The sequence below is a fragment of the Chelmon rostratus genome, chromosome 21 (assembly GCF_017976325.1).
Source record: "Chelmon rostratus isolate fCheRos1 chromosome 21, fCheRos1.pri, whole genome shotgun sequence".
Lineage (NCBI taxonomy): Eukaryota > Metazoa > Chordata > Actinopteri > Chaetodontiformes > Chaetodontidae > Chelmon > Chelmon rostratus.
In genome coordinates this window covers 11,972,554-11,997,654 of record NC_055678.1, presented here as the reverse complement: position 1 = coordinate 11,997,654, position 25,101 = coordinate 11,972,554, and the positions used below count along the sequence as shown (strand labels likewise).

At 42.0% G+C, this 25,101-nt stretch overlaps 3 protein-coding genes across 5 annotated transcripts; all 3 read left to right on the top strand.

Annotated features, from left to right (window-relative positions):
- Positions 1-940: 940 nt before the first annotated feature.
- On the top strand, positions 941-4,134 carry LOC121624987 (sesquipedalian-1-like). Of its 3 annotated transcripts, none has more exons than XM_041962983.1 (4): positions 941-1,000; positions 1,427-1,537; positions 2,039-2,342; positions 3,508-4,134. In XM_041962983.1, exons 2-4 carry the CDS (start codon positions 1,457-1,459, stop codon positions 3,936-3,938), a joined length of 816 nt encoding a protein of 271 aa, XP_041818917.1. In that variant the 5' UTR covers positions 941-1,000; positions 1,427-1,456; the 3' UTR covers positions 3,939-4,134. The 3 variants fall into 3 exon arrangements, with proteins under 3 accessions (XP_041818917.1, XP_041818920.1, XP_041818918.1); XM_041962986.1 differs by lacking the exon at positions 941-1,000 and adding an exon at positions 1,019-1,149; XM_041962984.1 differs by lacking the exon at positions 941-1,000 and adding an exon at positions 1,041-1,175.
- Positions 4,135-6,661: 2,527 nt separating this feature from the next.
- mylpfb (myosin light chain, phosphorylatable, fast skeletal muscle b) lies at positions 6,662-9,977 on the top strand. The gene is made up of 6 exons (XM_041962055.1): positions 6,662-6,721; positions 7,314-7,412; positions 8,403-8,583; positions 8,726-8,804; positions 8,908-8,956; positions 9,048-9,977. The coding sequence occupies exons 1-6, from the start codon at positions 6,719-6,721 to the stop codon at positions 9,147-9,149; spliced, it is 513 nt and encodes a 170-aa protein (XP_041817989.1). The 5' UTR covers positions 6,662-6,718; the 3' UTR covers positions 9,150-9,977.
- A 4,088-nt stretch (positions 9,978-14,065) lies between these two features.
- On the top strand, positions 14,066-19,276 carry pgap3 (post-GPI attachment to proteins phospholipase 3). The gene is made up of 8 exons (XM_041962579.1): positions 14,066-14,464; positions 15,374-15,471; positions 15,697-15,849; positions 15,993-16,055; positions 16,873-16,934; positions 17,065-17,201; positions 17,410-17,614; positions 17,704-19,276. Exons 1-8 carry the CDS (start codon positions 14,179-14,181, stop codon positions 17,765-17,767), a joined length of 1,068 nt encoding a protein of 355 aa, XP_041818513.1. The 5' UTR covers positions 14,066-14,178; the 3' UTR covers positions 17,768-19,276.
- Positions 19,277-25,101: the final 5,825 nt, after the last annotated feature.

Sequence of the window (25,101 nt, the reverse complement as noted above, 5' to 3'; positions counted from 1 at the left end):
AAGTTGCTTTACTTATTTACCCCCCTAAGATGTAAACAATTACACATGGTGGATTAAGCTGGTAGGGGACCATGGGACACAAAAAATCTGCTGCTCAGGACCCTTTACTGACCCTCCAGCCCACTGTGCATTGTGTATGTACCCTGTTAAGTACCTATGAAGTATAGTGCACATGTTATGTGTAAAGACCTGACAGTACTCAGTACCTGACAGAAAATTAGCTGTAACTCTTGTACAGTACATCAAATGTCAACATTTCTGCACACATTTCCGCACACACATACATATGTTAGAAAGATACAACATGTGAGCACAATCTAAACAAAAAAATTAAGGTCATAAAACTAGATTTTGAAACAGAATGAGGATCAGGTTAGGGTTAGGGTGAGAAATGTACAAATAAAAATAATCAAATTTATGTCACAAACATGGGAAATATATGCTTGCAATGTGCAATGTGTAAATGTTCACAGTATAACGTATAAAGACTACATGCAACACGCAATTTAATTTAAAAATGTGCCTTAGACATTAAGACTTCATGTTAAGGTGAGATGGGGTGTCTCTGGGGCGGGATGAGTCTGTGTAAACTGGGGGTCAGCTGTAATCAGGGCCCCTCCATGAGCCATGAAATGAAATGACCTAGTAATGCAGGACCTGCATGGAAATTTCCATAGACATTTGTAATTAATTAACAAAAGCAACTGAAACAAGTCCTGACAGGTACTTCTGTTAGGTCAGAGCCACCTTGTCTGACAGGTGATGTGACCTTCCATGTGTAACTGTTAAGTAGATGTTAATTAACGAACAGAAGCATTTGTATAATTTTGAATACTCTAACATGATATAAGTTAATGTTTTGTTGAATGGGCCTTCAGCTGAGGTTGTTTGCACGTGCAGTTCGGTGGCGTTGACGTGGAGCTGCCCTCACCTCCGCTACCAGGAAGTGATTGACACACACCCACCGGAGGAAACTGAAACACTTACACACTTCAGAAAGGTGAGTAAACATGAGCCATGTGGGAGTGAGAAACATCACTGGCCTCGAAATTTCTTACATTTTAGTAGGCATGTTAGAAATGGAGAGCGAAGTTCATTAGTCTTGTTTTTTAAATCGAATTTGAGGAGGCACGGACGGAAACACGGACGGTGAGACGCTGCCGCCTTAAAAACAGGTTGGCGAGTTATTAATGGCGGTCAGTTTGGCACGTTTCCAACACAATATAGACCAAATTAAACGGCGTATTTGTCTGTTGTAAAAGTTTTAAGTTCGGGATGTGAAGCAACACGGAAGTGCGTTTGTTTGGCCTACAGGCACGAGCTAAACTGTTAACTGTCCGTTAATATCAGTTAGCCATAAAACCACAAACAGTCCGTAATAAATGAGGAAGAAAGCTGAGTAATTATTCTTTTGTCTGTGTTGCAGGTTCCGTCCTAAGCAGCCTGCGATGTTGAAATGAAGCTTGATGAAAAAATTATCTCCTATTTTGAATCTTGCAACTCACCAATAGACAAAGAAGGGTACCTGTACAAGAAGGTGAGACACTTTGAATAAACTTTATTCAAATTCAAGAGGAAGTAGACAACACGTTTTTGTTTTTTGTTTATTTGCCTTTAGCCAAAAGTAATTTGTGGTTCTGAAAACAAACCTAACAACTACTTTGCCTGTAATATTAAATACATTATAATGATAATAAACTTTATTTGCACCTTTCAATGCAAACCCACACAGAGATTTAAACTGGAAAATATTAAAACATCACACCTCTACAGTTAAATAAAATGAAATGAAATGGAATAAATGGCATGAACGCTACTGCTAAACTCAAAATAATGTAATACTTTGAATTTCAAGGCACATAGAAACTTGTGTAGAAAAGTCCACTTCCCTTTTTTGTGCTTGCATCAGTAATTTCATAGAATGCATTTAATCTCCCAGCGGGCTGCTTATTTCACCAAGTCAGTTGCGTAAGACGTTGAGAAACTGAGCTATTTCTAACTGAGTCAGTAAACCACAGATGGCACAACTGTCCCACAGGGAGAGATAAAGACTTCCTATCAGAAGCGCTGGTGCATTCTGAAGGGAAACCTCCTCTTCTACAAGGACCGGCAGGCTGACCGGGACCTGACAGGGGTGATTGTTCTGGAGGGCTGCACCGTCCAGCTGTGCGAGTCCGAGGAGCAGTTCGCCTTCTCGCTGGTGTGGAGCGAGCCGGGCCTGCGGACGTACAAGTTCGCCGCCGAGGACCAGGCCAGTCAGGAGAGCTGGATCAAAGCCCTGCTGTCGGCCAACCACAGCTATCTGTCCCTGCTCGTGATGGACCTGGAGAAGAAGTACAGAGGTGAGAGACCGAAAGGCTGAGTGTGCTTTATTTGTGAAAGAGAGCTGCCTTTGTTCTGAAGGGCAGCTGTGTGAGGCGTTGAATCACTGTTTACAGACGCCATGTACATCATGGTACATGCAGCATTACGTAGACAGTTAAATCTAATAACATCAGTATGTCCACACACTCTGCAATAAATCAATTTTGTAATTATCTATTTGTTTTGACTTTATCAAACAGGGTTTATTCAACTGAAGTGGTTTCTGAAAGTGTAGTTTGTGGTTTTGCACATGATTTATATATAATACATATCTTTGTTTGTACACGTCTATTGTCATACTGTTTATTGTGGTATCCAGTGATTAACATGTAATTATTTAATGGCCTTATGTTTAATACACAACCCTTATTCCAAAAAAGTTGTGACGCTGTGTAAAAACAGAATGTGATCATTTGCCAATCCTTTTTGACTTATAGTCAATTGACAACAGTACAAAGACAATATATTTAATGTTTTACCTACAATCAATGGCCGACACACTCTGCCACCTGCACTGCAGCCACTCCAGCTGTAGAGCACTGAGAATGTCTTAGAACATATTACAACATATTATCTTAATCCTTAAAAGATTTGATCCCAGTGAAATTGTTTGTATACTTAAATTGTAAATCAGTGTTTACAGAATTTCGAAGTAAACGTTTTATTTTCTAGCAAGGCTGAAAGACCAGAGGATGAAAATAGTGTTACATCAACGTATACACTTGTAGTAACATCCTTTATACAACCATGTGTTCAGAAAGTGGTGAACCTCGCTCCATCCCCGCTTGTGAACGACTGAGCCTTTCCAGGATGCTCCTTTCATACCCAATCATGATACTATCACCTGTTACCAGTCAACCTGTTTACCTGTGGAATGATCCAAACAGGTGTTTTTGCATTCCACAACTTTCCCAGTCTTTTGCTGCTCCTGTCCCAACTTGTTTGAAACATGTTGCTGCATCAAATTCAGAATAAGCAGATATTTACCATCGTTTGGTCCCTGACTCCTTCTGTAAACACATTTCCTTAAGCAAGACGCTGAATCAACCAGGCTGGGAGAAGAAGAGTAATGCAAGCAGCTTTGGTCTCTCTGTTGATGTAACTTCAGCGATTTGTTGATTTATGTATTTCCCTGTTCCTCAGATGCATTAGGTGAGTTCTCCAGTGAACCAGCCAAGACGTTCACCATGCCAAATTTCAACACAGCAGAAGTGGGATATCCTGCGGCCTGTTTGAGCGCACAACCTTCAGCACTCTCTTTGTATCCTGCACCAGGTGTGGGAGCAGGACCCAGCCTGAGCGCCAATCAGATTCTTCAAGCTCCAACCCTTTCATCCAAATCAGCTAGTAAAAAATCACCCAAACTGTGGCCCAAGAGGAATGCAAATGTGGTGCCTATTAACACTCCTGCTGCTCCACTAGGGGAGTGGTCAGGGGTCTGTTTAGGCACCAAGGAGGAATTTAGTAAATTGCATGAAGATTTTGGAAAAGAGGTGAAAGAACTGATTGCTGATTGGTCAAAGAGGGGCCGAGGAGATGTTGTTGGGGAAGAAAACTTAATAGATTTTGGTTGATAAATGTGGAATATACACACTGTCTAAATCCTAATTTCAATAACTGTTGCTGCATTCCAAAGCTATAATGTAAATAGGAATTTTAACAATAATTGCTAAGATTTATTTCATATATATGTGTATATTTTGTTCAAGAGCATACTGTTTCTATTTTACTTGTTATGACAGAGTCAATAAATGATCCATGATCTCCTGCTCTATTGACTTTTGCTCCTTATTACAGTGTAGTGATTTCTTAATGTGAACAAAAGGTCACACTCAGTCACACTTTAAAGATGCTGACACCAACTGCAGATCTGGCCCCTTTCTAATTGATCTGCATCTCCTCCAACTTCAGCTGCTCTCCTCTATCATGCAGTCTATATAGATGAGGGGTGCCCGAGCTTTTTCCCTCGAAGGGCCAAAACTGAAAGTGAGCCGAATGCAAGCCCCTGGTGAACTGTATTGTATTGTTAAGATGCAAAATGTTGTGAGGATCACAAGTTCCCTTAATTGAGTGACTTCCTGACTCCTGATTAGGGATCCTAGGTATTTAAAGAGGATTTGCACCTCACCAAAAAATAAAACAGCAAGAACAGAGATATATATATTTAAGGTGCCTTAATTTAGAACTGAAAACAAAGACCTGTGTCATGTGTGTCTGGTTATACTGTCCAGTTACCAGACATTAATCCACACTGCCAGACAATCAGACTGGAGGATCTCCTGTGATCATGGTATGAAAGATTGCAATACTAGAGCTAATTTGATTTGAAATAACACTGACACCACTGAGATACACACCATGCTTTTCTACAAAGCTCAGCTGTTAAATGTTGCTCAAACACAAGCAGCTGAACAAGAACTTTTCCTAAATAGAAGAGTTAGAAGAATCTGATCAAAGAATAAAAAGGATTACCAGCTCACCATCTTTCTCCCTTTACAAGACCGTGTTTTTAATAACAGAAATGAATTGAGGCCTGGTATGAAGTCAGCAAATGGTATTGATCACTCAATTGTCCAATTTGTCAATATACAAGTGAATTAATCACTACAAATCACAATAAAGCATGCTAATGATTGTGTGGGTAAAAAAAGGACCTGTGGTTTTCTATGGAGGCAAAGCAGGCCAAGAAGGGCGAAGTCTGTCGGATTTTAGCAGAGTCAAAATGGCTGAGAAAGAGAATGGGGGGGAGGGGGGCAACGCTATTTCAGTCTCTACAGCTGTCTTGTTTTTATGGTCTTTGACAGAGCTTGGTCTCTTTCTCCCTCTGTCTCTCTTTTCACCTTCAAGCCCATACTTGAAGTGGCTGCCCGGCTCTCCCACAATCTTCTCGTGAGATTTAACTTTTGCTTGCTTCTCTGCAAATAATTCTATAAGTCTGATTTGAAATAATCAGTAGACTGATCAAGCATCACATAAAATCAACACCCAGAATATTTATATGCATATAAAAAAGACACATATTGGTGAGTCATTTAGAAAAATTAGGTCATATTTTGCCATGTGAATTAGAAGGCCAGCAAGTGAGTGAAGGAGCAGTATCAGTTCACGCTGGTGCTGGATCCTGATACATACCCTAGCTGTACATTGGTGTGATTGATGGCAGCCTATGGAGCTCATATATGGAGTTTAGTGGGTGGGCCACTGTCCTTCTTTTCTAAAGCATCTATACTGGGAACCACCACCCAAATTAGTGCACCCATGGTGGGAAAGCTCCAATCATCATGTGCTGTTTCCAATCACAGGTGCGACTTATTATCACATTAAGAGGTCCCCCTATTACCGCAAAAGATAAGAAATGAACTGCTCTGCCAAATGCAGTGAAATATTATTCTTTCTTTTCTGTCCGTGTGTGGCATTTTGCACTTCTAAGCTGCACAAATCAATGAAACATCATGAAAAAGAAGCCAACAGGCTGCTTTAAGAAGTCTGAACATAATGTACGTGAACAGATTAAGAGGGTCTGATTTTGTTTGTGTATAATGCGCTCTAGATTTTTTTTTCTATATAATTTCCTATATCTAAGGGGGCTGTTGGCTTTCTAATTGATGCATGTCACTATTTCTAGAGGTCTGCTAGTCGTGTGCCATTGCTGGAACTGGACCAGTGGCCATCATCGTACTGTTTTCAAGTTGCATTGCTGTTTATACACCCTGCTGGCCACTACTGATCTGGATGCAGGCCCTAATCTCAGATCAAACCTATCATTTAGACTGGTGATGACTTCAGGATATGTTAACTGAGACTACATGTTGGCAGCCTGAGTGGCTGAAGGTTGTTAATTACTGTTAATACCACATGTGAGAGTTTCAAGGGAGTAAAGCAGCAACATCACACACAGGGTTTTGTTCTGTCACGGTGGATATAAAGGAAGCAAAAATAGCCACAACAAAGACTGTCAGTGTGTCAAGACAAAGAAGAAGAAGATGAAGAAGAAGGGTAGGGAGGCAGTTCAGTTGTCCAGCAGCATTCCCTGTCTGTCAGTTTTGCCATATTAGTCCACAGATGGCACCAAAGTGAGGCTTGTGTGTTGGCATTGAATTCACCTCATTCCAAGACTCCAGGGGCCTATTTTGGAGCATCGGTAAGCCGATCCGACCCTCCACCTTCTCGCTCCTCCCTCTTTCTCTTATTTTCCCTATGCTCTGTTTCCCTGCCAAACCTGATGGTGTGGCTAAAGTTAGCCCCATGTGGGCTAGTATATAAGGCCCCAAGGGTCCAGCGCTTACATGTCAGTCACATCGGCTTTGGCGTAGGCTTCTCTTCTTGACCAACAACAACCCCACAAACTTGAGAGATGGTGAGTGTGGCCATGTTCCTCGGAGGTCCCTAGGGATGTCGGAGCTTCTCGACATTAAGCTGATGAGATGAAAGCATCACTGAGACATTTGCTTTCTGGATTACCAACAGCCCTTGAAGCAGAATTGCAGGAGTGCCTTGAGCAGAGCCTACCAAACTGTGCATCTGGACCCAGTTTTAATTCTTATCTGATGGCTTGAGCTCAAGTTTGGCTAACATCTCAAAGCTTAACCATGATGAAACACTGGAAATGTTTTGGGATCACTGGCTTATCATTGCAGTTCCCAAAGCAATTGCGTAGTACTTTACCCATTAAATTGGGTAATAGAAACAAAATAGGTAATTTGGCAAAAGGCGCTAGATACTGTGATTTAATTGAGCTTTTTGGAGCATTCTTGTATTCATTTTTGCCACAATATTGATATAGAAGTTACAGAAACAAGCAATTTAGGACTTCTTTTTGACCTCACAAAGGGCATCCTTGACAGTCTTTGAGTTAGCCAGGATCCCTGTGTCTTTATAGTCAAGTCTGTATGGTTGATGTTTTGTCAATTTCCAGTTTATCTCACCTTCCATCTTCCATCATTTCACAGGCACCCAAGAAGGCCAAGAGGAGGCAGCAGCAGGGTGAGGGTGGATCCTCCAATGTGTTCTCCATGTTTGAGCAGAGCCAGATCCAGGAGTACAAGGAGGTAAAGTTTTCTTCATCACATCTCGCACACTTCAGGGCCGACGTCCCGTAGTGGAACAAATTAAGGCCGTCTGAGAAAAGGCGCTCATATTACCGTGGTCTGACTCCGTGAATCATTTGACCTTAGCAGTAACATGATGATATAGACATGATCAGTCTGACTGCATGACAGCAAAAATGTCCTCATCAGCACAACAGGACAGTAAATCAGGGTTTTCTGATGACAGCAGCTACCTCTCCCCCGGGTGAGCTCAGTAATCCCCCTCAAAGACTCAAAACGCTCGCTTTGTGACCCCGTAGGAATGCCTCCCAGCAGCTGGTGCGCTGTGACATTAATCAAAGCAGGAAAGACGGGCTCAAGGTAGAAAGAACAAGACAGATTTAGAGGTCTCTGCACCTAAAGTTGAGTCTACGATTGAGGAAGGGAAAGGAGAACAGTATACAGGTATAAAGAAAAGAGAATACAATGGCGACGTTGGCGTAGCTGACCCTTTAGAGGGTGAAATAACATTGGGGACAGGGTCAGAAGATTCAGTCACAAGGCGGAAAAAAACGGGGGAGGTGGGGTGACAGCTGAATTCAATACCTTCTCCTTAAATGTCGCAAGGGGCTTGTCTGACATTCCGAGACCATTTTAACACCTTAGAAAGACAAGTGGCCGACCAGCTGCCAAGTCCCAAAAGGTTTGCAATGCCATCTTTGGTTTCAGTGGGTGCTACGCCCAGCTATGTGGAAAGAGAGGTGGAAAACAGCTCCGCATTTACAAGTTGATGTCAGCAGACTCCCTCACGCAAATAATTATCTTAAGCGAGTCTTATGACAAGGACTTGTGAGAAACTTGAGGCTCTTAGTTTTCTCTCTTTTAATTAGTTGTATGTTGTTTATAGTTTGAGGGCTTCTGAATTTCAACCAGAGCAACAAATGAAGTTCAATTTCATTATATTATCTGCCGACTGACCTCTCCTCTCTTGCCGAACTGTCCCCCCGGCAGGCTTTCACAATCATCGACCAGAACAGAGATGGCATCATCAGCAAGGACGACCTGAGGGACGTGCTGGCCACCATGGGCCAACTGAATGTGAAGAATGAGGAGCTGGAGGCCATGGTGAAGGAGGCCAGCGGCCCCATCAACTTCACCGTCTTCCTGACCATGTTCGGCGAGAAGCTGAAGGGTGCGTTGACACAGACTCACACTGTTTGCTTTTGAGTCTTATTTCAGACATTGTTTAGAAGTTTAAGCAATACATTTATATTCTTAACTCCCTTTTTTTAACCTTTATAATTGAGACTAATTGGCTGCTCTTACTCTCATAGGTGCTGATCCCGAGGACGTTATCGTGAGCGCTTTCAAGGTCCTGGACCCCGAGGGCACTGGCGCCATCAAGAAGGAATTGTAAGGGCTTTTTCGTCTAACTTGTCACAACAGTCTGAGCTCTTTGTGGCACATTCTTGCCTCAAGACAGACTTTCTGATTTTTCTCCATCTACCCTCTCCAGCCTTGAAGAGCTCCTGACCACCCAGTGCGACAGGTTCACCGCTGAGGAGGTGAGCCGCTTACTCTCTGTCTCACTCACATTCACAGTCTGTCACAAGGCGTTCAGGGTTGTAAGCCATTTCTTTTATCCCTCCTCTGCAGATGACCAACCTGTGGGCTGCTTTCCCCCCTGATGTGGCTGGCAATGTGGACTACAAGAACATCTGCTACGTCATCACACACGGAGAGGAGAAGGAGGAGTAAATCCCCCTCTCTTGAGATGTCTACCTCCGTCCAAACCCACACTTGCCGCACCATCGACTCACTCCCCCTTCTCCAACGCCGTGGCTTCCTTGCACACTTTCGCGCCCCGGCCCGCTCTTTCCACTTGCCAGCTCACTATAAAAAGACTTGCCTCCTTTATTGAGATACTCAGTGAGAGGACTGATGGCTGTGGGGGTGTTTGTGTGTGAGTACCAACAGGGGAACATGGGATTATTTTCAATAAAAATAATCTTGTGGCACTGAAACACTTTCTCTATCTCTGTCCCTGCCTGTTGTTCCTCCTCCTTTTCCTCCCATTACTCACTCCGTCCTTCCGTGTTGAGGCCAACAGTGCATGCATCATACCTACGTGCAGCGTGTATGCTTATGCAGTCCAGTGTATACAGCAGTCTGTCAACAGTGTCTCTTGGGTGCTGTGGTGCAAGCACAGTACTTGCTTGTAACAAGTAAGCAGTCTGACCCACGTGGTCTGTTAGTCTCAACCTGACACAGTGTTTAATGGATTTGTCCCTTTGTTTGCATAAGGGAGGAGTGCACAGTAAAAGAGTGGGAGTACGGTACTATAATAGTTTGTCTACCCCTCTCTTTTTAATCTGTCTCTCCTTTTAAACACAAGTACAAAAGGAAAAGTTGCAGGAAAAATAGGAAAGTGGGATTTTTTTTAAAAAGAATCTTGTAAATGGAGAAAGAGATGGTGAAAGATGGTGAGTGGGAGGCAGGGATGAAATAAACAAAAGTAAAACATCTTTGTTTTTGACTCTTCTTCCTCCCTCTCGCTGCTGTTTCTCTCCTGTTGTTGTGACTGTATCTGTAACTAATAAAGAAGTACAAATAAAATCCACTATCTTTCGTATGACACTGTGTCTGTTGGTTTAAGTGGGGGTGTGGGTGACAGCGCTGCTGGTTGACTGTGGGCAGGCCTGTAGAGCACTGACTGCACTGACTGTAATATGCATATGGTAAGCTTAATCAAGCTTTGGATGATGGGATTTATTTAATCATCATCATAATGCCAAAGGCTAAAATCTATTAAATATGTCCTGCTGAACTGCAGTAAAGTTATTACAAAATTGAAAGATTTCTCCATGCAGTATCAACCCATGACTCCAAATGTGCAGGACAAGAGGAGAAAAATCATGGACACACCTAACAATATAACACGCAGATGGATTGGATTACAGACAAATAAGTCCTGGGCCATTACTGGAGCACCATGTGACAACGTATCAAATTCATACTGTGAGTGCTGCAGAGACTAGTACAAACATTAATGTTTGATCTAGTGATTGCAAGATTTAAAGTTGTGACAAGGTTTTCTGTACAGCGTGTCTGCGTGTTCATGCTGATTACAATCTGATTTCAACTCATAAATTATAGTTGGGATTCTGAAACTGTAGTATTTCCAGTGTTTCGCGAAGAGCCGCCCTGTGAATTAAGGGTTGCTGGATTCAGACACAACATCTTCTGCTCAGGTCATCTCTCCCACTGCACGGACGTGGTGTGAAAGCATGAAAGCGAGCATGCCTCGTATGGAGGACCAAAATGACCAGTATTAGATAAATAATCAGAATTACAATCACTTTGCACCAAATGTACGATGTACACAGGAATTTGACTTAGTCATACACAGCAGTGAAACAAGAAAGCTAAAAGTTAGAGGAAGTTAAATAAAAAATAAACATATAGTTGAGAATAATGAAATATGATACATTATGCTACATAAAGTGTTTGACTTTTGCATGTAAGTCAGGAATACTCCATATGCTGCATTATGCTACATTTGCACATACTGCACAGATTTCATGGTCCAAAGTTGATTTTGTACTGTACCATACTGTGTGTGTGTGTGTGTGTGTGTGTGTGTGTGTGTGTGTGTGTGTGAGACTCGCCTTCCTTCCGGGCACAAAACACAAGCCTTCATAATGTAAATCATTAAATTTCAGGGTGAGGACTTGGGTTAAGGTTAGAGTTATAGGGTCATGGTTAGGGGGGTCGTGGTTATGGATATTTTAAATCTCCAGAAAATTAATGTAAGTCAATTTATTGTCCCCAAAAATGATGGAAACATGACTGTGTGAAATACTGCCATTCAACAATCAACATAATATCACCTGGCTTTCGACATGTTTCTGTTTCTGTCATGTTCATCATATGATATTGTGGCTGGACACATAAAAAAAAAAAAAAAAATCACATCAGATGCAGGATTTACTTCTTTGACTTGTAGAACAGAGGAGTGATATGCTATGTAATGTCACGTCCTCATTTTACAGTAAAACTAATTCAAATCTGACTGGAAAACTGATGTATGTGGAGAGATGTGACAGACCATGGTGGTTTGTCACATTCACCACTGCACCTAAATTATTCAAATCAAGACATCTTTCTCCAACGCTGCAGGTCATATGTGGGCTTTACTTACAGTGAGAGGTCGACTGTTTCATTCGCTGTCGTCAGCTGTTCGGTTGATTAATAAGTCTGTGAAAGAACAACGACTCCACAAGTCTGAATGTCTTGGTTAAGTAATAGCACTGACTACCACAATGCAACAGCTGATACCACTCTGCCCTGTCAAGAGGAAGAGGAAGAAATTATTTGGGCATGCATCACTATACTTTCCTTCATTTTTGGGTTTCCTGGAGCTGTTGCCATACTTTTGGACTTGTTTCAGAAAGGAAGAAATGGAACCCCGTTCTCCCCAATTGATGTCTTCGTGTTAAATCTCACTGTCATGGATGGGGTTTATTTGCTCTTTCTTCGGCCAGAGTTGTATAACTTTATATACAATCATAAAAACGTGTTTGAAAGATTTATTTCCTTCTTGTATTCATTCAATTTGTGTGGGAGGCCTCTCTTTATAAGCTGTATCTGTCTGGACTGTTACCTGGCTGTGGTTCATCCAGTTACATATCGGGCAAAAAAGGGTCTGACTCCCAGGGTCCTGATGGCTGTTGGTGTCTGGACTGTGACCATTATTTATGGATGTTATTTTGCCACTGTAAGTGGTGATGTTTTGAACAACCCCATCCTTATCTTATTTTTTGCTTGAACTCTCCCTGTTATTGGATTTTGTGACTTCTCCATCCTCAGGACCCTGAAGAGATCAAGCCCTGGAGGAAGAGACATCCACCCCCAGAAGAAGAAAGCCCTGCAGGTCATCATCAGTAACCTTGTTATTACCTTTATTTCCTATCTTCCTCCAGTAATTGCTGTGTTGGTGATCCAGTTTCTGAGCTTGACTGAAAATAGCCTTCATTGTCTTGTGGTGATTCTAGTGATGCGCATCACTGTGGTAGCACATGCACTTTCACTTCTCCTGCATTTGTACAATGTGGGAAAACTCAACTGGCTGAAGTGTTGGAAGCTGAAATGAACCTCATGCAACCTCTGCTTTGTCTTTTCAGTTTTTATCAGCTGACGTTCTGTGAGAGAGTGTAATAATGCTTATATCACCATGTTTATTTTAGCTAACTGCTGTGTAGTAATCCAATGCTTTGCAGATAGGTTGATAACTGAGGGTCACAAACACATGTAAGATAAGAAGACCATTTTTTTAAAAACTGTTGCAGAGGGAGAACTGCTGGATTTTCAGATTTGCTGCTGTAATATACGCAGGTGTGAATGAACAAATACACCACAAACTCTTGTATCTCGTGTTGTCTGTATAGCGTATAAAAGATGTAATCACGCTATTTCCGTTGAAGACACTCTAAGGTCAAAATCTGTCTGCCTTTTAAACCAATGTGCTCAACTAAACAAAAGTTAAATGTAACTGCTGTTTGTATTGAAACTGTGTGGATTAAAATCAAGGAAGTTAATGCTGTGATATATTTCTCTCTGCTGTCTTTATTTTTAGTCTTAAACCTGTTTCCTGAAAGAACATCAGTTGTGAGGGAGGTTGCTTATATCAGTACATGTATACAGTTAAAACAAACATGTAATATGATCATCTGATAAATACATGATGTGTTTTATTCACCAGGCTGATGCAGCAGTCTGTTGCTTAAACAATAAAGGAAATACTGTTTGACATCTGTCAGTAGTCACCACTTAATTTGCCTAAAAGACGTCTTCATCTACAATTTGCAAAACAGTGATGGACAGGCTGTGGAAAGTGACTGGTGATGAATGTGTGTGATGAGTTAGACACTGTGTAAAGAATTGCATATTCAAAGCAAGAGCCATTTTCCACAATAGCAAAGACACCTGTTAATGTTACATTATTCATCTAGTCCAAGACCAGTAAGGGAGGCATTTAGAAAACAGTTTGTTTTGCTAGACAATATAGTAAAGTACTTTTTTTATGTGACATCATATCTATTATATATCAGCATGTGCTGATATTAACTCATTGTTATGTGTTGTTTTTATATGTCTGTGTTTTATTATCTTATTGTTTGTTATTATAGTTAGTTATTATAGTTCATTTAATTTCGCAAATAACATAACCATTTAATAATTATTATTATTGTTGTTATTGTTATTATTATCAGTTTTAGTAGCAGTAGTAGTACTAGTGTTGTTGTTATAAGCGAAAAATTACGTCGAGCAACCATAAAATCTATATATTTAAGGTACAAAAATCAATAGATCAATGAATCACGTGACACCGTGACGCACATCGAAATAGGAAGTAAAACTACACTACCAAGACGTTCTGCTTTCAAAATAAAAGCTACCAATATTTTCTTTACATAGCCTCTACTGAATTTACCAAACAGCGAGGCAAACAAAACTAAACTAAAATTCTTGAAACTAAAATTTCATACCGCACAAAGGCGATACCATATCCGTAATTCGATGTTTTATCACACAAAACAAAAGCTTGCTCAAACGTCCACCAGTTACTGTTTTATTTTGGTAGGGACTGCCGGAAACGTTGCGTGAGTGTGAAACTTGACCAGAGAGCAGGGGAACAGTGGACTTATACTACTGTAATCGTAAAACATTTCAGGCCCGGTCTGTCGCCGCAAACTAGCAATGGCTGTCTGGTAATGTGGACCGTCGGATGTGGAAGCCATCGATGCCGCTGTCCTCCCGCCGTGCCTTTGTGAGCTCTGCCGGGCCGAGACCCACCACCATGGCCTCAGCGTTACCCCGCTGCACATCTGTCAGACTCCCCGCTGTTGCCACTGTCGTCCTGCTCCTGGTGTCGGTGACCACTGTACAGTCCTCTCAAGGCGACAAGGAGCCGGTTTACCGCGACTGTGTTAAGCAGTGTGTCCGGACCAACTGCACCGGAGCTCGGCTGCGGGGCTTTCAGTCTGCCCAGCCGCAGTACATGGCGCTGACAGGTGAGTTGTCGTTGTCAGGTAAGTTAAGCTAACTTAGCTTGCTAGCAGTCTGTAGCTACATTTCTCAACAGTATGCCCACTTAGCAATATCATATCTGGCTGTGTTGGAGCATTTGCTGAATATGTCATTTGACTGTCTTTGCTAATAGTTACCATTCAGAAGCTGCTTTTTTACAGGCTGTCATGGCTGCAGTGTGACTTTTTGCTCGGTATATTTCCTAACTTTTGATGTTTCATGGAAGGTGAAACTGTTTCACGCGCTGAAACAACCTTGAAAGTCGAAAGCCAGTTTTTCCGGGTGAGCAAAGTGTCACAAAAGGCCTATTGTAACTCCACCCTGGGTCCATCATTTACAAGTGCATGGTGTGAGATTTGAAAACACAACAGCTTACCATCTAATCGCCAATTTAAAGGGGTCGATACAGGTTCATCCAGCCAGAGAGGAGAAACCCAGCAGCAGTGTCCCCCTCTCTCCAGCTGCAGCTGAGGAGAGCACATTTTAGGGCTGCCATTAACTCTGTTGATTAAGCTGCCCGTTATTTCCTAATAGTTGACTAAACGTGGGGTCCAGAGAAGCGGAAAAAGTGCAAACAGCACATTTAAATTCCCCAAAGCACAGAGGAGACATCTTCAGATGCCTTGTTTTGATCTACCAACAGCAGCGGTCTAAAATATTCTGTTTAAACTGATATGAAACAGAAAAATGGCACATTAGAAATTCCATTTCTCTAATTATTTTTCTCACTTGTCTATTTTTGTCTAATTGTTTTAGCTCTGTACAGTTAGTCAAAACACTTCCCAGATGTGAATATTTGTACTGATTACCTTAAAGGCAAACTGAATTTGACCTTTGACCTGTGTCGGCCTCTGCTCATGTCCTCAGCTCCTCTCTCTGTTCCTTTGTTCCAGGTTGGACATGTCGTGATGACTGTCGCTATCAGTGCATGTGGACCACCGTGGGGCTTTACCAGGCCGAGGGGTACAGGGTCCCGCAGTTCCATGGCAAGGTTTGTGCTTCTTATGGAGACCAAGACCGAGCTTCATCACAAAATCTCACCTGGAGTTATTCTGTATCGGCGAGGATGCTGGGTTCTCTCCTCCAAAGTAGTGACATAATCTGTTCAATTTAATCAAGAGATTATATTAGAATGAAAGAAAACATGCTCCAGCGTTGGTTTCTTATTTGAGTCAAATATTCTGAAATTCTGAGTGGTGTATTTTATTTTGCATAGTGGCCATTTGCGCGCTTCCTGTGTTTTGAGGAGCCAGCTTCCGCCCTGGCCTCTCTGCTTAACGGCCTGGCATGCCTTCTCATGCTGCTGCGCTATCGGAGCACGGTGCCACGCCAGAGCCCCATGTACCACACCATCAACGCCTTCTCTCTGGTGAGTCGAATCCTGGGTCTGTCGGAGTGAGATGAAGAAAAGGAACGAATTAGGCAAAGAAATGCACCAATACTGCTGTGTCTTTACGCTTGTGTCATGGCAGTTTTACCAGACTTATTTAACGAGAGCCTGTCTTTCTTTAGGTGTCTCTAAATGCCTGGTTCTGGTCCACAGTGTTTCACACCCGGGACACGTATCTTACTGAGGTAAGCTGGTGCTGGTCCACGTGTCAAATTGAAGTCAAATATTTGTCTGTTAAAGACTCTGTTTTCCCTTTTTTGAGCGCAAGTAACTAATAGAGACAACCGTTTTTGAAACTGGTCTTGTCTTGAGCGAGCACAGCCAGCAGCAGTGAAGCCAGCTGCAGTGCAGAGCCAGAATATTGTCACGTCTAATTCAGGAATTAGTTTCACTGGACATAAATGTGAGAGACATAGAGACTTTAATATGTGGGACGCCATCAGATATCTGTAAAAAAGAGTAGTTACCTGATTATGGAAACCCGGGTCTAGATACTTGTGAAGTGGCATCAAGGGATTTTTGTCTGCTGGCCTCCAGGAAAAAAAAAAAGGAAATGCAAAATCATTGGCTTGTTGAGTTTTATGACCATCATGTTCCTGAGAAAGATGTGATCAGTTGTGAGCTGACAGCAGCTGATCGCTGAAACAATGGGCACAGCTAGAAGCAGCCTTTTCACATTACAGACAGTCAGTTGATTCAGTGTTAATAAAAAGAAACAAAACAAAACACCACCTGTTCCAGCTTTATTATAGGTGAAGTTCAGAACTGCTAAAATATCTTCCCATCTGCCAGACCACCTCCTGAGATGAGTCTTTTTCTGTTTATTGGTTAAGGAGCTTAGCTAATCAGTAACATCCTAATGCCATTACTGACGAGCCCTCCAGCTGCGTGCGGTATATTTTCTGTAACATTCAACGGGCACAAGTACTCGTCCCGCGATCTTGATGTTGATTTCTGTCCTCAGTAAATCTGTTTTTGTCTGCATGTGTTGATCTCTTTCAGAAAATGGACTATTTCTGTGCGACAGCTGTCGTTCTGTACTCGATCTACCTGTGCTGTGTCAGGTGAGCTCTAAAAAAGGTGTTCCAAATGTTATAGTTTGTCCTACGATAGAAGATGGAAATATGTTTGCAGGAGAATTGAAATGTATCTGTTGTTTCTGTTCGCACTGCCCCCCCCCCCCCCCTTCCTCAGGACACTGGGCCTGAGGCGACCTGGGGTGTCCAGCATGGTGGGAGTCCTGCTCATCTTGGCCTTTACCTCTCATGTGTCCTACTTGACCTTTGTCAGTTTCGACTACGGCTACAACATGGCTGCTAACGCCTCCATCGGTACGGAAAATGCTCACATTTAAGATCATATTTGGTTGGTCACAACCAAAGTTGTTTTTTTTTTATAGTTGTGTTACTTTCAGCACTTTCTCTTAACTAGTTTTCACATTGTATTCAGTCTACAGAACAAGTCTTACAACAACTTCCAGAATATAACAACTACATTTCTAGGAAGTGATGTGCTGTCTAACGATGATTGTCTTTAAAGGCATGGTGAACCTCCTGTGGTGGCTGTGCTGGTGCTGGCAGAACCGGCGGACCCTGCCATACTGGTGGAAGTGCGGCTTGGTGGTGCTGATGCTTCATGGTCTAGCCCTGCTGGAGCTGCTGGACTTCCCCCCAATGCTCTGGATCCTAGATGCTCACGCCGTGTGGCACCTCAGCACCATACCTGTCCACTTCCTGTTCTACAGGTGGGTCCGCTCGCCTACCGCCGTTGTTTCATAGCTTTCCATCCGTGTGGATGAATATAATAATTGAGATGAATTCACTCTCCTTCCAGTTTCCTGATAGACGACAGCCTCTACCTGCTAAACACAGAGAAGATGGGTGTAAAAGTCGAGTAGGAGGAGCTCATCGCCTCATCACCACGCCTACACCCTCGCACCTCTCCAATCAGGGCACCCGAACACGGAAGTAGCTCAGCCTCCCAGATGACATGCATGACACCACAATGACTTCCATCAAAGTAGACTTTGTTTACATTTTTCTTGTTTTAATCTCTTTTTCTATTCATCTGGGGGTAATTTCTCTCTTGTTTTAGAAGTATCGCAACTGATGCTTGCTCTACTTAACTTTGCCTTGTACTGACGTGTGTTCTACGGTTCTTGTGTCATTTGTTATAGCAGCAAAACAGGATGAAGGAAAAAGTTTTGTATTCTCCCGCAGCAAACCCAGTTTATTGACTTCCAAATGGGATGCATACTGTTTCTTTCGACTCTCAGGTACTTCTGAAATTGATCCCCTGAACCCATGATTTGACTCTCACTGGCCTCTTGGAAGTCCGACACACTTGTCTCTGCACAAATGGCAGTTTGCCGTGGCTGACAATAGATGGCACCAAATCCCTTTGCCAGGCCATCATAATATGCTCCGGTCCAGCATGTGTCGGGGGCCGTCTGTGCCAAAAGTGGACTAGTGGACACAGAGAGGTGCCCCTTGTGAAGCGGGGGGGGGGCTGCCAGTAGATTGTTCTAGAGAGGTGGGGAAAGGGGTTTATGTTTGGAAGCCATTCTAGCTGACTGTGTCTCTTTTTTTTTTCTCGCCATCACACCTTTATTTTTGTGCCTCTGTTGTTTCCACTGCTGCTTTTGTTTCTCTTAGTAGAATCTCAGATTTTCATCCTCATCAGCTGCCTTAGTTGTTTTAAATCCTTTTGTTGTTGTCGACCAGTTTGTGCTTTATTCTGTTGACGGTTTTACTTGATTTTGAATTTGGGTGGGATATGCCTGATGATCATAAAATGTTCTTTTTATTCACCTGGATTGCCTTTTAGTGTGAAGAAAAGGAGGAAATGATCGAGATGGGACAAATAAGCTGCGGCAGGAAACTGCAGACCTTTTCTTTTTTTTTTAATCAAGAGTTTCTGATCAATTCTGGGGTTTAGGTGGTATGTGTTTGTGGGTGTGTGTGTGTGTGTGAGTGAATGAGTGTTAACATGTTTGTTTGATGCCCATTTTCTGGATTTGGTTGCATTTCTTGCTGTAATATTCCCCAGAATGGCACACACAACCAGCTGCTTTAGAGTTAACTGTCCCATCATGTGCATCAAATGCTCCATTTACTTCCTTCCATGTCTGCCTTCCCCACTGTATCATAACCTGCTTGTCAATGAACATGTTTCTTCTTTTTCTTTTAAATCAAATCTCCTTCCCCCCCCCCCCTCTCACAGCTGGCACCAAAACTCTTGAAGTCATACCATGTATGTCTTCATTCCTCAGAGTTTCCCTCCATTTGTGCACTTTATGTGTGTGTCTGTGCATTTACATGCATTTGTTTTTTATTTGAAATTCTGCCCATGCCTTTTGTATCTCTGTGTGAGAATGTGAACAATGAACAGTATGTGTGTACACGTTGCCTTGACTTGACATTGTGTTGTTTTTGCCGTCATTAACTGAATCACTGTGTGTGTGAGCGAGCGAGAGCTAGATTGTGCTCGATCCTTTTGTAAAACTACTGATGTGTCACAGGGTGTGTGTGTGTGTGTGTGTGTGTGTGTGTGTGTGTGTGTGTGTGTGTGTGTGTGTGTGTGTGTGTGTGTGTGTGTGTGTGTGTGTGTGTGTGTGTGTGTGTGTGTGTGTGTGTGTGTGTGTGAGTATGCATACAGTATATATGTTGGAGGTTTGCTGCGTGAATGTGTGTGAGACGATGGGTATATTTAGCTTTGCTGACAGCCTGTGATGGGGGTGGGGGAAGACTGAGGATGAAAGACATGGAGAGGTTGTCACAGGTTTGGGTGGCGAAAAGATTCCTGGAATTGTGGCAGAGACACTGGCCTCATGAGAGAAGAAACACATCTTATTCAGCTTATTCTACTTGTTATTGGTCAAAAAAGTTTATATTCTCAGATGTGCGCAGTAATGCTTATTAAGCTCCAGCATTCATGAAATGGTGTCTGGTGTCATTTATGACAATAAACATATAAAAGCTAAAACAAGAACTGCCCATTTGAAAAAAGAAAAAAATCTATTCAACTCAAAGCTGAAGGTGCTTCATCTACTGATAAGAAACTTGTTCAGTCGTTTTATTGGGATCTGTTTTATTAAGCTGAAGATTTGCTGAGGAATTGCCAAAAAAACAACTCCAAAGTTTTTGCTCTTTAAACCATTTCATTGTTCACTTCCTTCTTCCTTACGAATAACCACGTCCCTCCTCTTCCCTCACTCATCTGCTGCCCCCTGCCTGCTGCCCTGTGCACCATCACCTCTCCACCTGAGTGCACTTTCCTCCACCTCACATCTAATATTTGACCAAAAAAAAAAAAAAACCTGAAAGAAATGGAACGAATAAAAGTGTTCTTTGTTGATAAGGAATGGGACTCGGTTTGCCTTTTTTTTCCTCCTCTTCCATAACTTGTGTCAGTGGTCGTGTAAAGATATACTGTACGTGCCAGTGACGGAGAAACATGTTTGCATGGGTAAGTGTGACTTTAGACATGTACTCCCTCTGCTATCAACATGACACTAAATGTAATTCTGTGCATTTATTTTGTAATGTGCTCTATATTCTCCATGCACTGCTCATAATTCATTTTACTCATTTAAATTCAGTGGTGGAAGAAGTTTGCAGATCCTTTATTGAAGTAAAAGTATCAATACAACAATGTAAACATACTTTATTACAAGTATAAATCCTGCATTCACACTCCTACCTGAGCTACAGTACTGGTATTATCAGCTAAATGCACTTAAAGTGTTAATACTGATGTATCATTAGTTAAATTACAAGTCACTGTTACAGCTGGAAGAGCTCTTTTTAACAGCTTCATAGACATTTAAGTTTAGTCGAATGTTTCCCAACCGAGGGGTCCCACTGTAAGATGATTAAAGAAGAAAAGCTTCTGGGACACAAATCTTCATTCATTTTTTATGGCATTTTATCTAATCTTTGCTTTTTTGTGAAAACTCACTGGAAATGAAACCATTTGATGAGTCTAGAGGGGAAATGTGGGCTAAACTGCACACAGACATCTGGCCCCAACCAGGCACAGCTTTTTTTGTAAGGTGTCACAAACCAAAAAGGATAGAAATCACTGGTTTAACGCTTTATATAACAGCGCATTGCATTTTATTTGTCTGTATTTGACAGGGACAGTGCACAGCTTCTTAGTCCCTGTACCACAGTTAGCTAAGCTAGTTTGCGTTCGAGGTCCATCATGATCAGCACATTTGTTTTATATAAAATCTTAAATTTAAACTACCTAGTGACTACAGTTGTTAAATAAATGTAGTGGAGTAAAAATCACAATATTTCACCCGTGACTGTAGTGAAGGGAAATATTCAAAAAAGTACCAAATATCAACACTGAAGTGCACTAAATTTACGTACCACTATTGCATAACAATATATTTCTTTGCACTATTCCCCTTTTCTAGCCCTGTTAATGTATTTTCACCATTTGTTGCTCATTGAATTGAATTGCATGAAAAATAGAAGCTCAACCTTTCTACCTGTAGACTAAACTACTAAACGATACTAAACTGAAGGTGCAGGACACAGAAGTGACTCAAAAGTATAGTCTCTGATCCATCCCTCCCCTCTCCCACTGCAGTCTGAAGGTCCTGTTGACCTTGTACCACTTAGTGTTATATGTTGTTGTCGTTTCGTCTCTAGCTGAGACAGATTCCTCTGGGCCTGCGTGTGTTACACCTGCTGATTTGAGTAAGCTCTGAGATGATATCAATCATCCAAAACAAGCCTTTCTTAAACTTTAACTTAGACTCTTTCACTTGCACACACTATCTCTTGCTGGCCTCCTCTTTTTTCACCCCATGCAGACCCCAACACGTATTAATGAGTCCTATAGACAATTACAGCCAAGTTTTTGTTATCAGAGTCATGTTTTAAGTGTATTTTTAAGAAAACAGACTTCCAAATGCACACTTTTATAGCTTACATGAGGATTTGCATGTTTCTACAGAGCCAGCAAACTTTATCCAAGACTTGATGCCTGAGAACTCCTCATAAAACGTATTCGTTTTACAGACGTTTACAGCTGAGAAAATCGTACAACCAGAGTGCGGAATTGGCTCTGTCCCTCTAAGGCCTGCAGCATTAGACTTATTCTGTGGGAACCAAACATTTAAGCAGAACCAGGACCACTAACCCATGTGAACGGCCTGGGACGTGTGCTCTGCGTGGCTCACTGAGTGACTTTTTGTTGTTTCCTGATAGCTCTGTGCAGCAGGTTGGACTCTGACCCTGGCTGCTGTGGGTGGGGGAGACTTGATAGAGCGGGATGAATGGAGTTTATTCTTCCTCCTTCAACTCCTGATTTGTGACCGTGAAGTGAAGGGCATGAGAAATATGAAGATGCTCCGAGGCAGCATAACACAAATCATTTCCCTTTTATAAATCCACCGGCAGTCAGACATCCATCGGTAAAGGAAGTCGCATTGGAATATCCATAATTGAAATTGAGTTGGAAAGCATGAACAACATTTAATAGTTATACAGATGTTACATGACTTCTGGGGTTTGGTGATGTGTGTGAATGAGTGTTTAATGGATTACTGTAAAACTGGCCTGAAGCATTCTTCCATTGATAATTGATTCATAAAGTCATAAATAACAGCTTTATAGAGGCCATAGGCAGACTGTCCTTGTTGTTTAGCCATTGTCCTGTGACACTAGGGAAACAATAGATGGTTTATGCATTTGCCATGAGCTCACTGTTGAACAGTGTAGTCGTATATTTACTCAAGTACAGTACTTAAATACAGTTTTGAGGTGTTTATGCTTGAGTACTTCAGTTTTCTGCTACTTCCACCACATCTATTTGACATTTATAGGCTCTACTTTTCCAGATTAAGATTTTAAAGCCTATATAAATCAAACAGCATCTTGCACACTGCGGATGAAACCCCCAAACTGCATGTAAAGTCATTAAAATCTGCTAATATAAAACTGTGAAAGGAGCCATTTGGCCTTCACTTTGAAGGGGCACTCCACGACATGGGGGTCAGTTTACTCCACGTTGGGATTCAGCCTGTGGAAACAGTTGCATTCCGTCTTCGGTGGAAGAGAACAAACCTTTGATGGACTGCATCAACTTGCATTCGTGGAAATGTGAGATCCAGTGTTTTTTTTGTGTGTGACTCATACAAAGTCAGGATATCTCAGCCACTGCTGCTTTGATTCTTCATGAAAATACCATTACTAACACTAAATCACTTCTCCCTGAAAATACTTTGTGCTGATAATCTTTCACCTGCTTTTATTTTACTGGCTTTTTCATATTGTCACAGTTGCTTAAGTAAATGAGATGAATACTTCTTCCACAACTGGTGTTGTACAATTAAACTGACATTTTTGAGGGAACCAAGCAGCCTATTTAAAGATCCCCTAAAGCATTGTCAGACTCAGGGGCAGAACAAATAAAAAGGACACCAGCTGCATGCAGTGGAGCACCAGCACACAGGAGGTTTAGGGCAGCCGATATGGCGCTGCACAGCATGAAGACACTTTATCATGTTTTATCAACCCCCCCAAGTCCACTGCCGTCCTACCGACATGTTTTAAGACAGAATGAGTTTATGTCTATTATGTTTTTATTCAGAAAAGAGTTGACTTTCCACATGAACAATTCTTGAAATTAGGTGTAGTCTTATTGGCCAATCCAGAATCAATGAAAAAGCAGATGTTGATTTCGAAAGTCCGGGAACTGCTGGACACAAACTGCCTCTGTCTTTATAGAAAACCAACTTCTCAGTGAGTGCTCACTGGAGGCTTCAAGTTTCCAAATTGCGTTTAGTACGACCCTGATTCCTGCGTAAAATGTAAATAAAACAGAATGCAAACATTTGCAAATGAATTGTGTTTACAGACAGCGGTTTTACAAAGTGTTCCTGAACCCGTGTAGTAAGATCCTTTATACAATCACGTGTTCACAAAGTGGTGAACCTTGCTCCATCCTCGCTTGTGAGCGACTGAGCCTTTCCAGGATGCTCCTCTCACAAAGCCCCCTCCCCTCAGACAGCCTGAGTCCTTCACTGTACACAAAGTCTCTACAGCCCGCAAAGGTGATCTCACAAAAATGATGACATGTATGTGATGATGAATGCGAGTGTGGTAAACTCAGGTGAGCACAGAGAAACGTTCCTCCTCCTGCAGAGGAATGTGGAAACTGGTGTCAAACTCTGCACATACATTCTGCACAGGGAAAAAACAAAAACCCAAGTGAAGTAACAATGAGCAAAACACCTTTTTGAGTGCAAAGCGGCTTTAAAGTTATAAACTGTGACAAGCCTGCTGATAGTATATCCTTACTGGCAGAGTAACAACTACTGAAAACATTAGTGACTGTGTTAGTACATTTACTCAAGTACTGTGTTTACAGTAAGTACAAATTTTAGGTACTTGAGTATTTGTTTTCATGCTACTCTATACTTCTATTCTACTACATTTCAGAGGGAAATATAGTACTTTTTTACTACTTAGCAACTAGTTACTTTACAAATTACTTTTTTTGCATAAAGAAATAGAAACTGCTTATAAAATATGATGTTTAGTTATACATTAAACAACAGAACAACAAGTACAGATGAAGCCATAGTCGATTAATCAATAGAAAAGTGACTGACAACCGTTTTGACCATTGTTTCATGCAGACAAGTTTCACAGTTCCAGCTTCTCAGATGTGAGGATTTGCTCTTTAAATAATCATTAAACAAAATAATAATAATTTTGAGGTTTGGACTACTGGTTGGACAAAATAAGCACTGTGTGAAGGTGTCACTTTGGGTAATTGGGACAGCAACCAACCAGTCAAACTATTAAATGAGAAAATGATCAAAATCCATAATGAAAATAATGATTGGGTGGTTTGTTATAGAAAACAGTTCAGAATTAGCTCTACTTCAACAACTATAACAGTGAAATCCTGCTTCAATGTGAATGATAATCTAATATATGACAGTGTAAGAGACGCGGGGGCCATTTTCCGCACTTTTAACACATTTTCCTGAGTGTATGCACAAAAATGCGCTGGGTGCAGGAGTCTGACCCGCAGCAGAGCGCTGTCGCGCTGTGATCTCAGCCCCGCTCCTGGGGCGAAGCCACCGCGTGCGGCAGGAGGTCAGGGCGGCGCTGCCCCGCGGATCACTCGCAGTGAGGGCGGGCTGAGTCAACCTGCCACTCCCCGCTCAGGCCTTCACGGGCGCGCGCCTTCGCTACCGCGCGC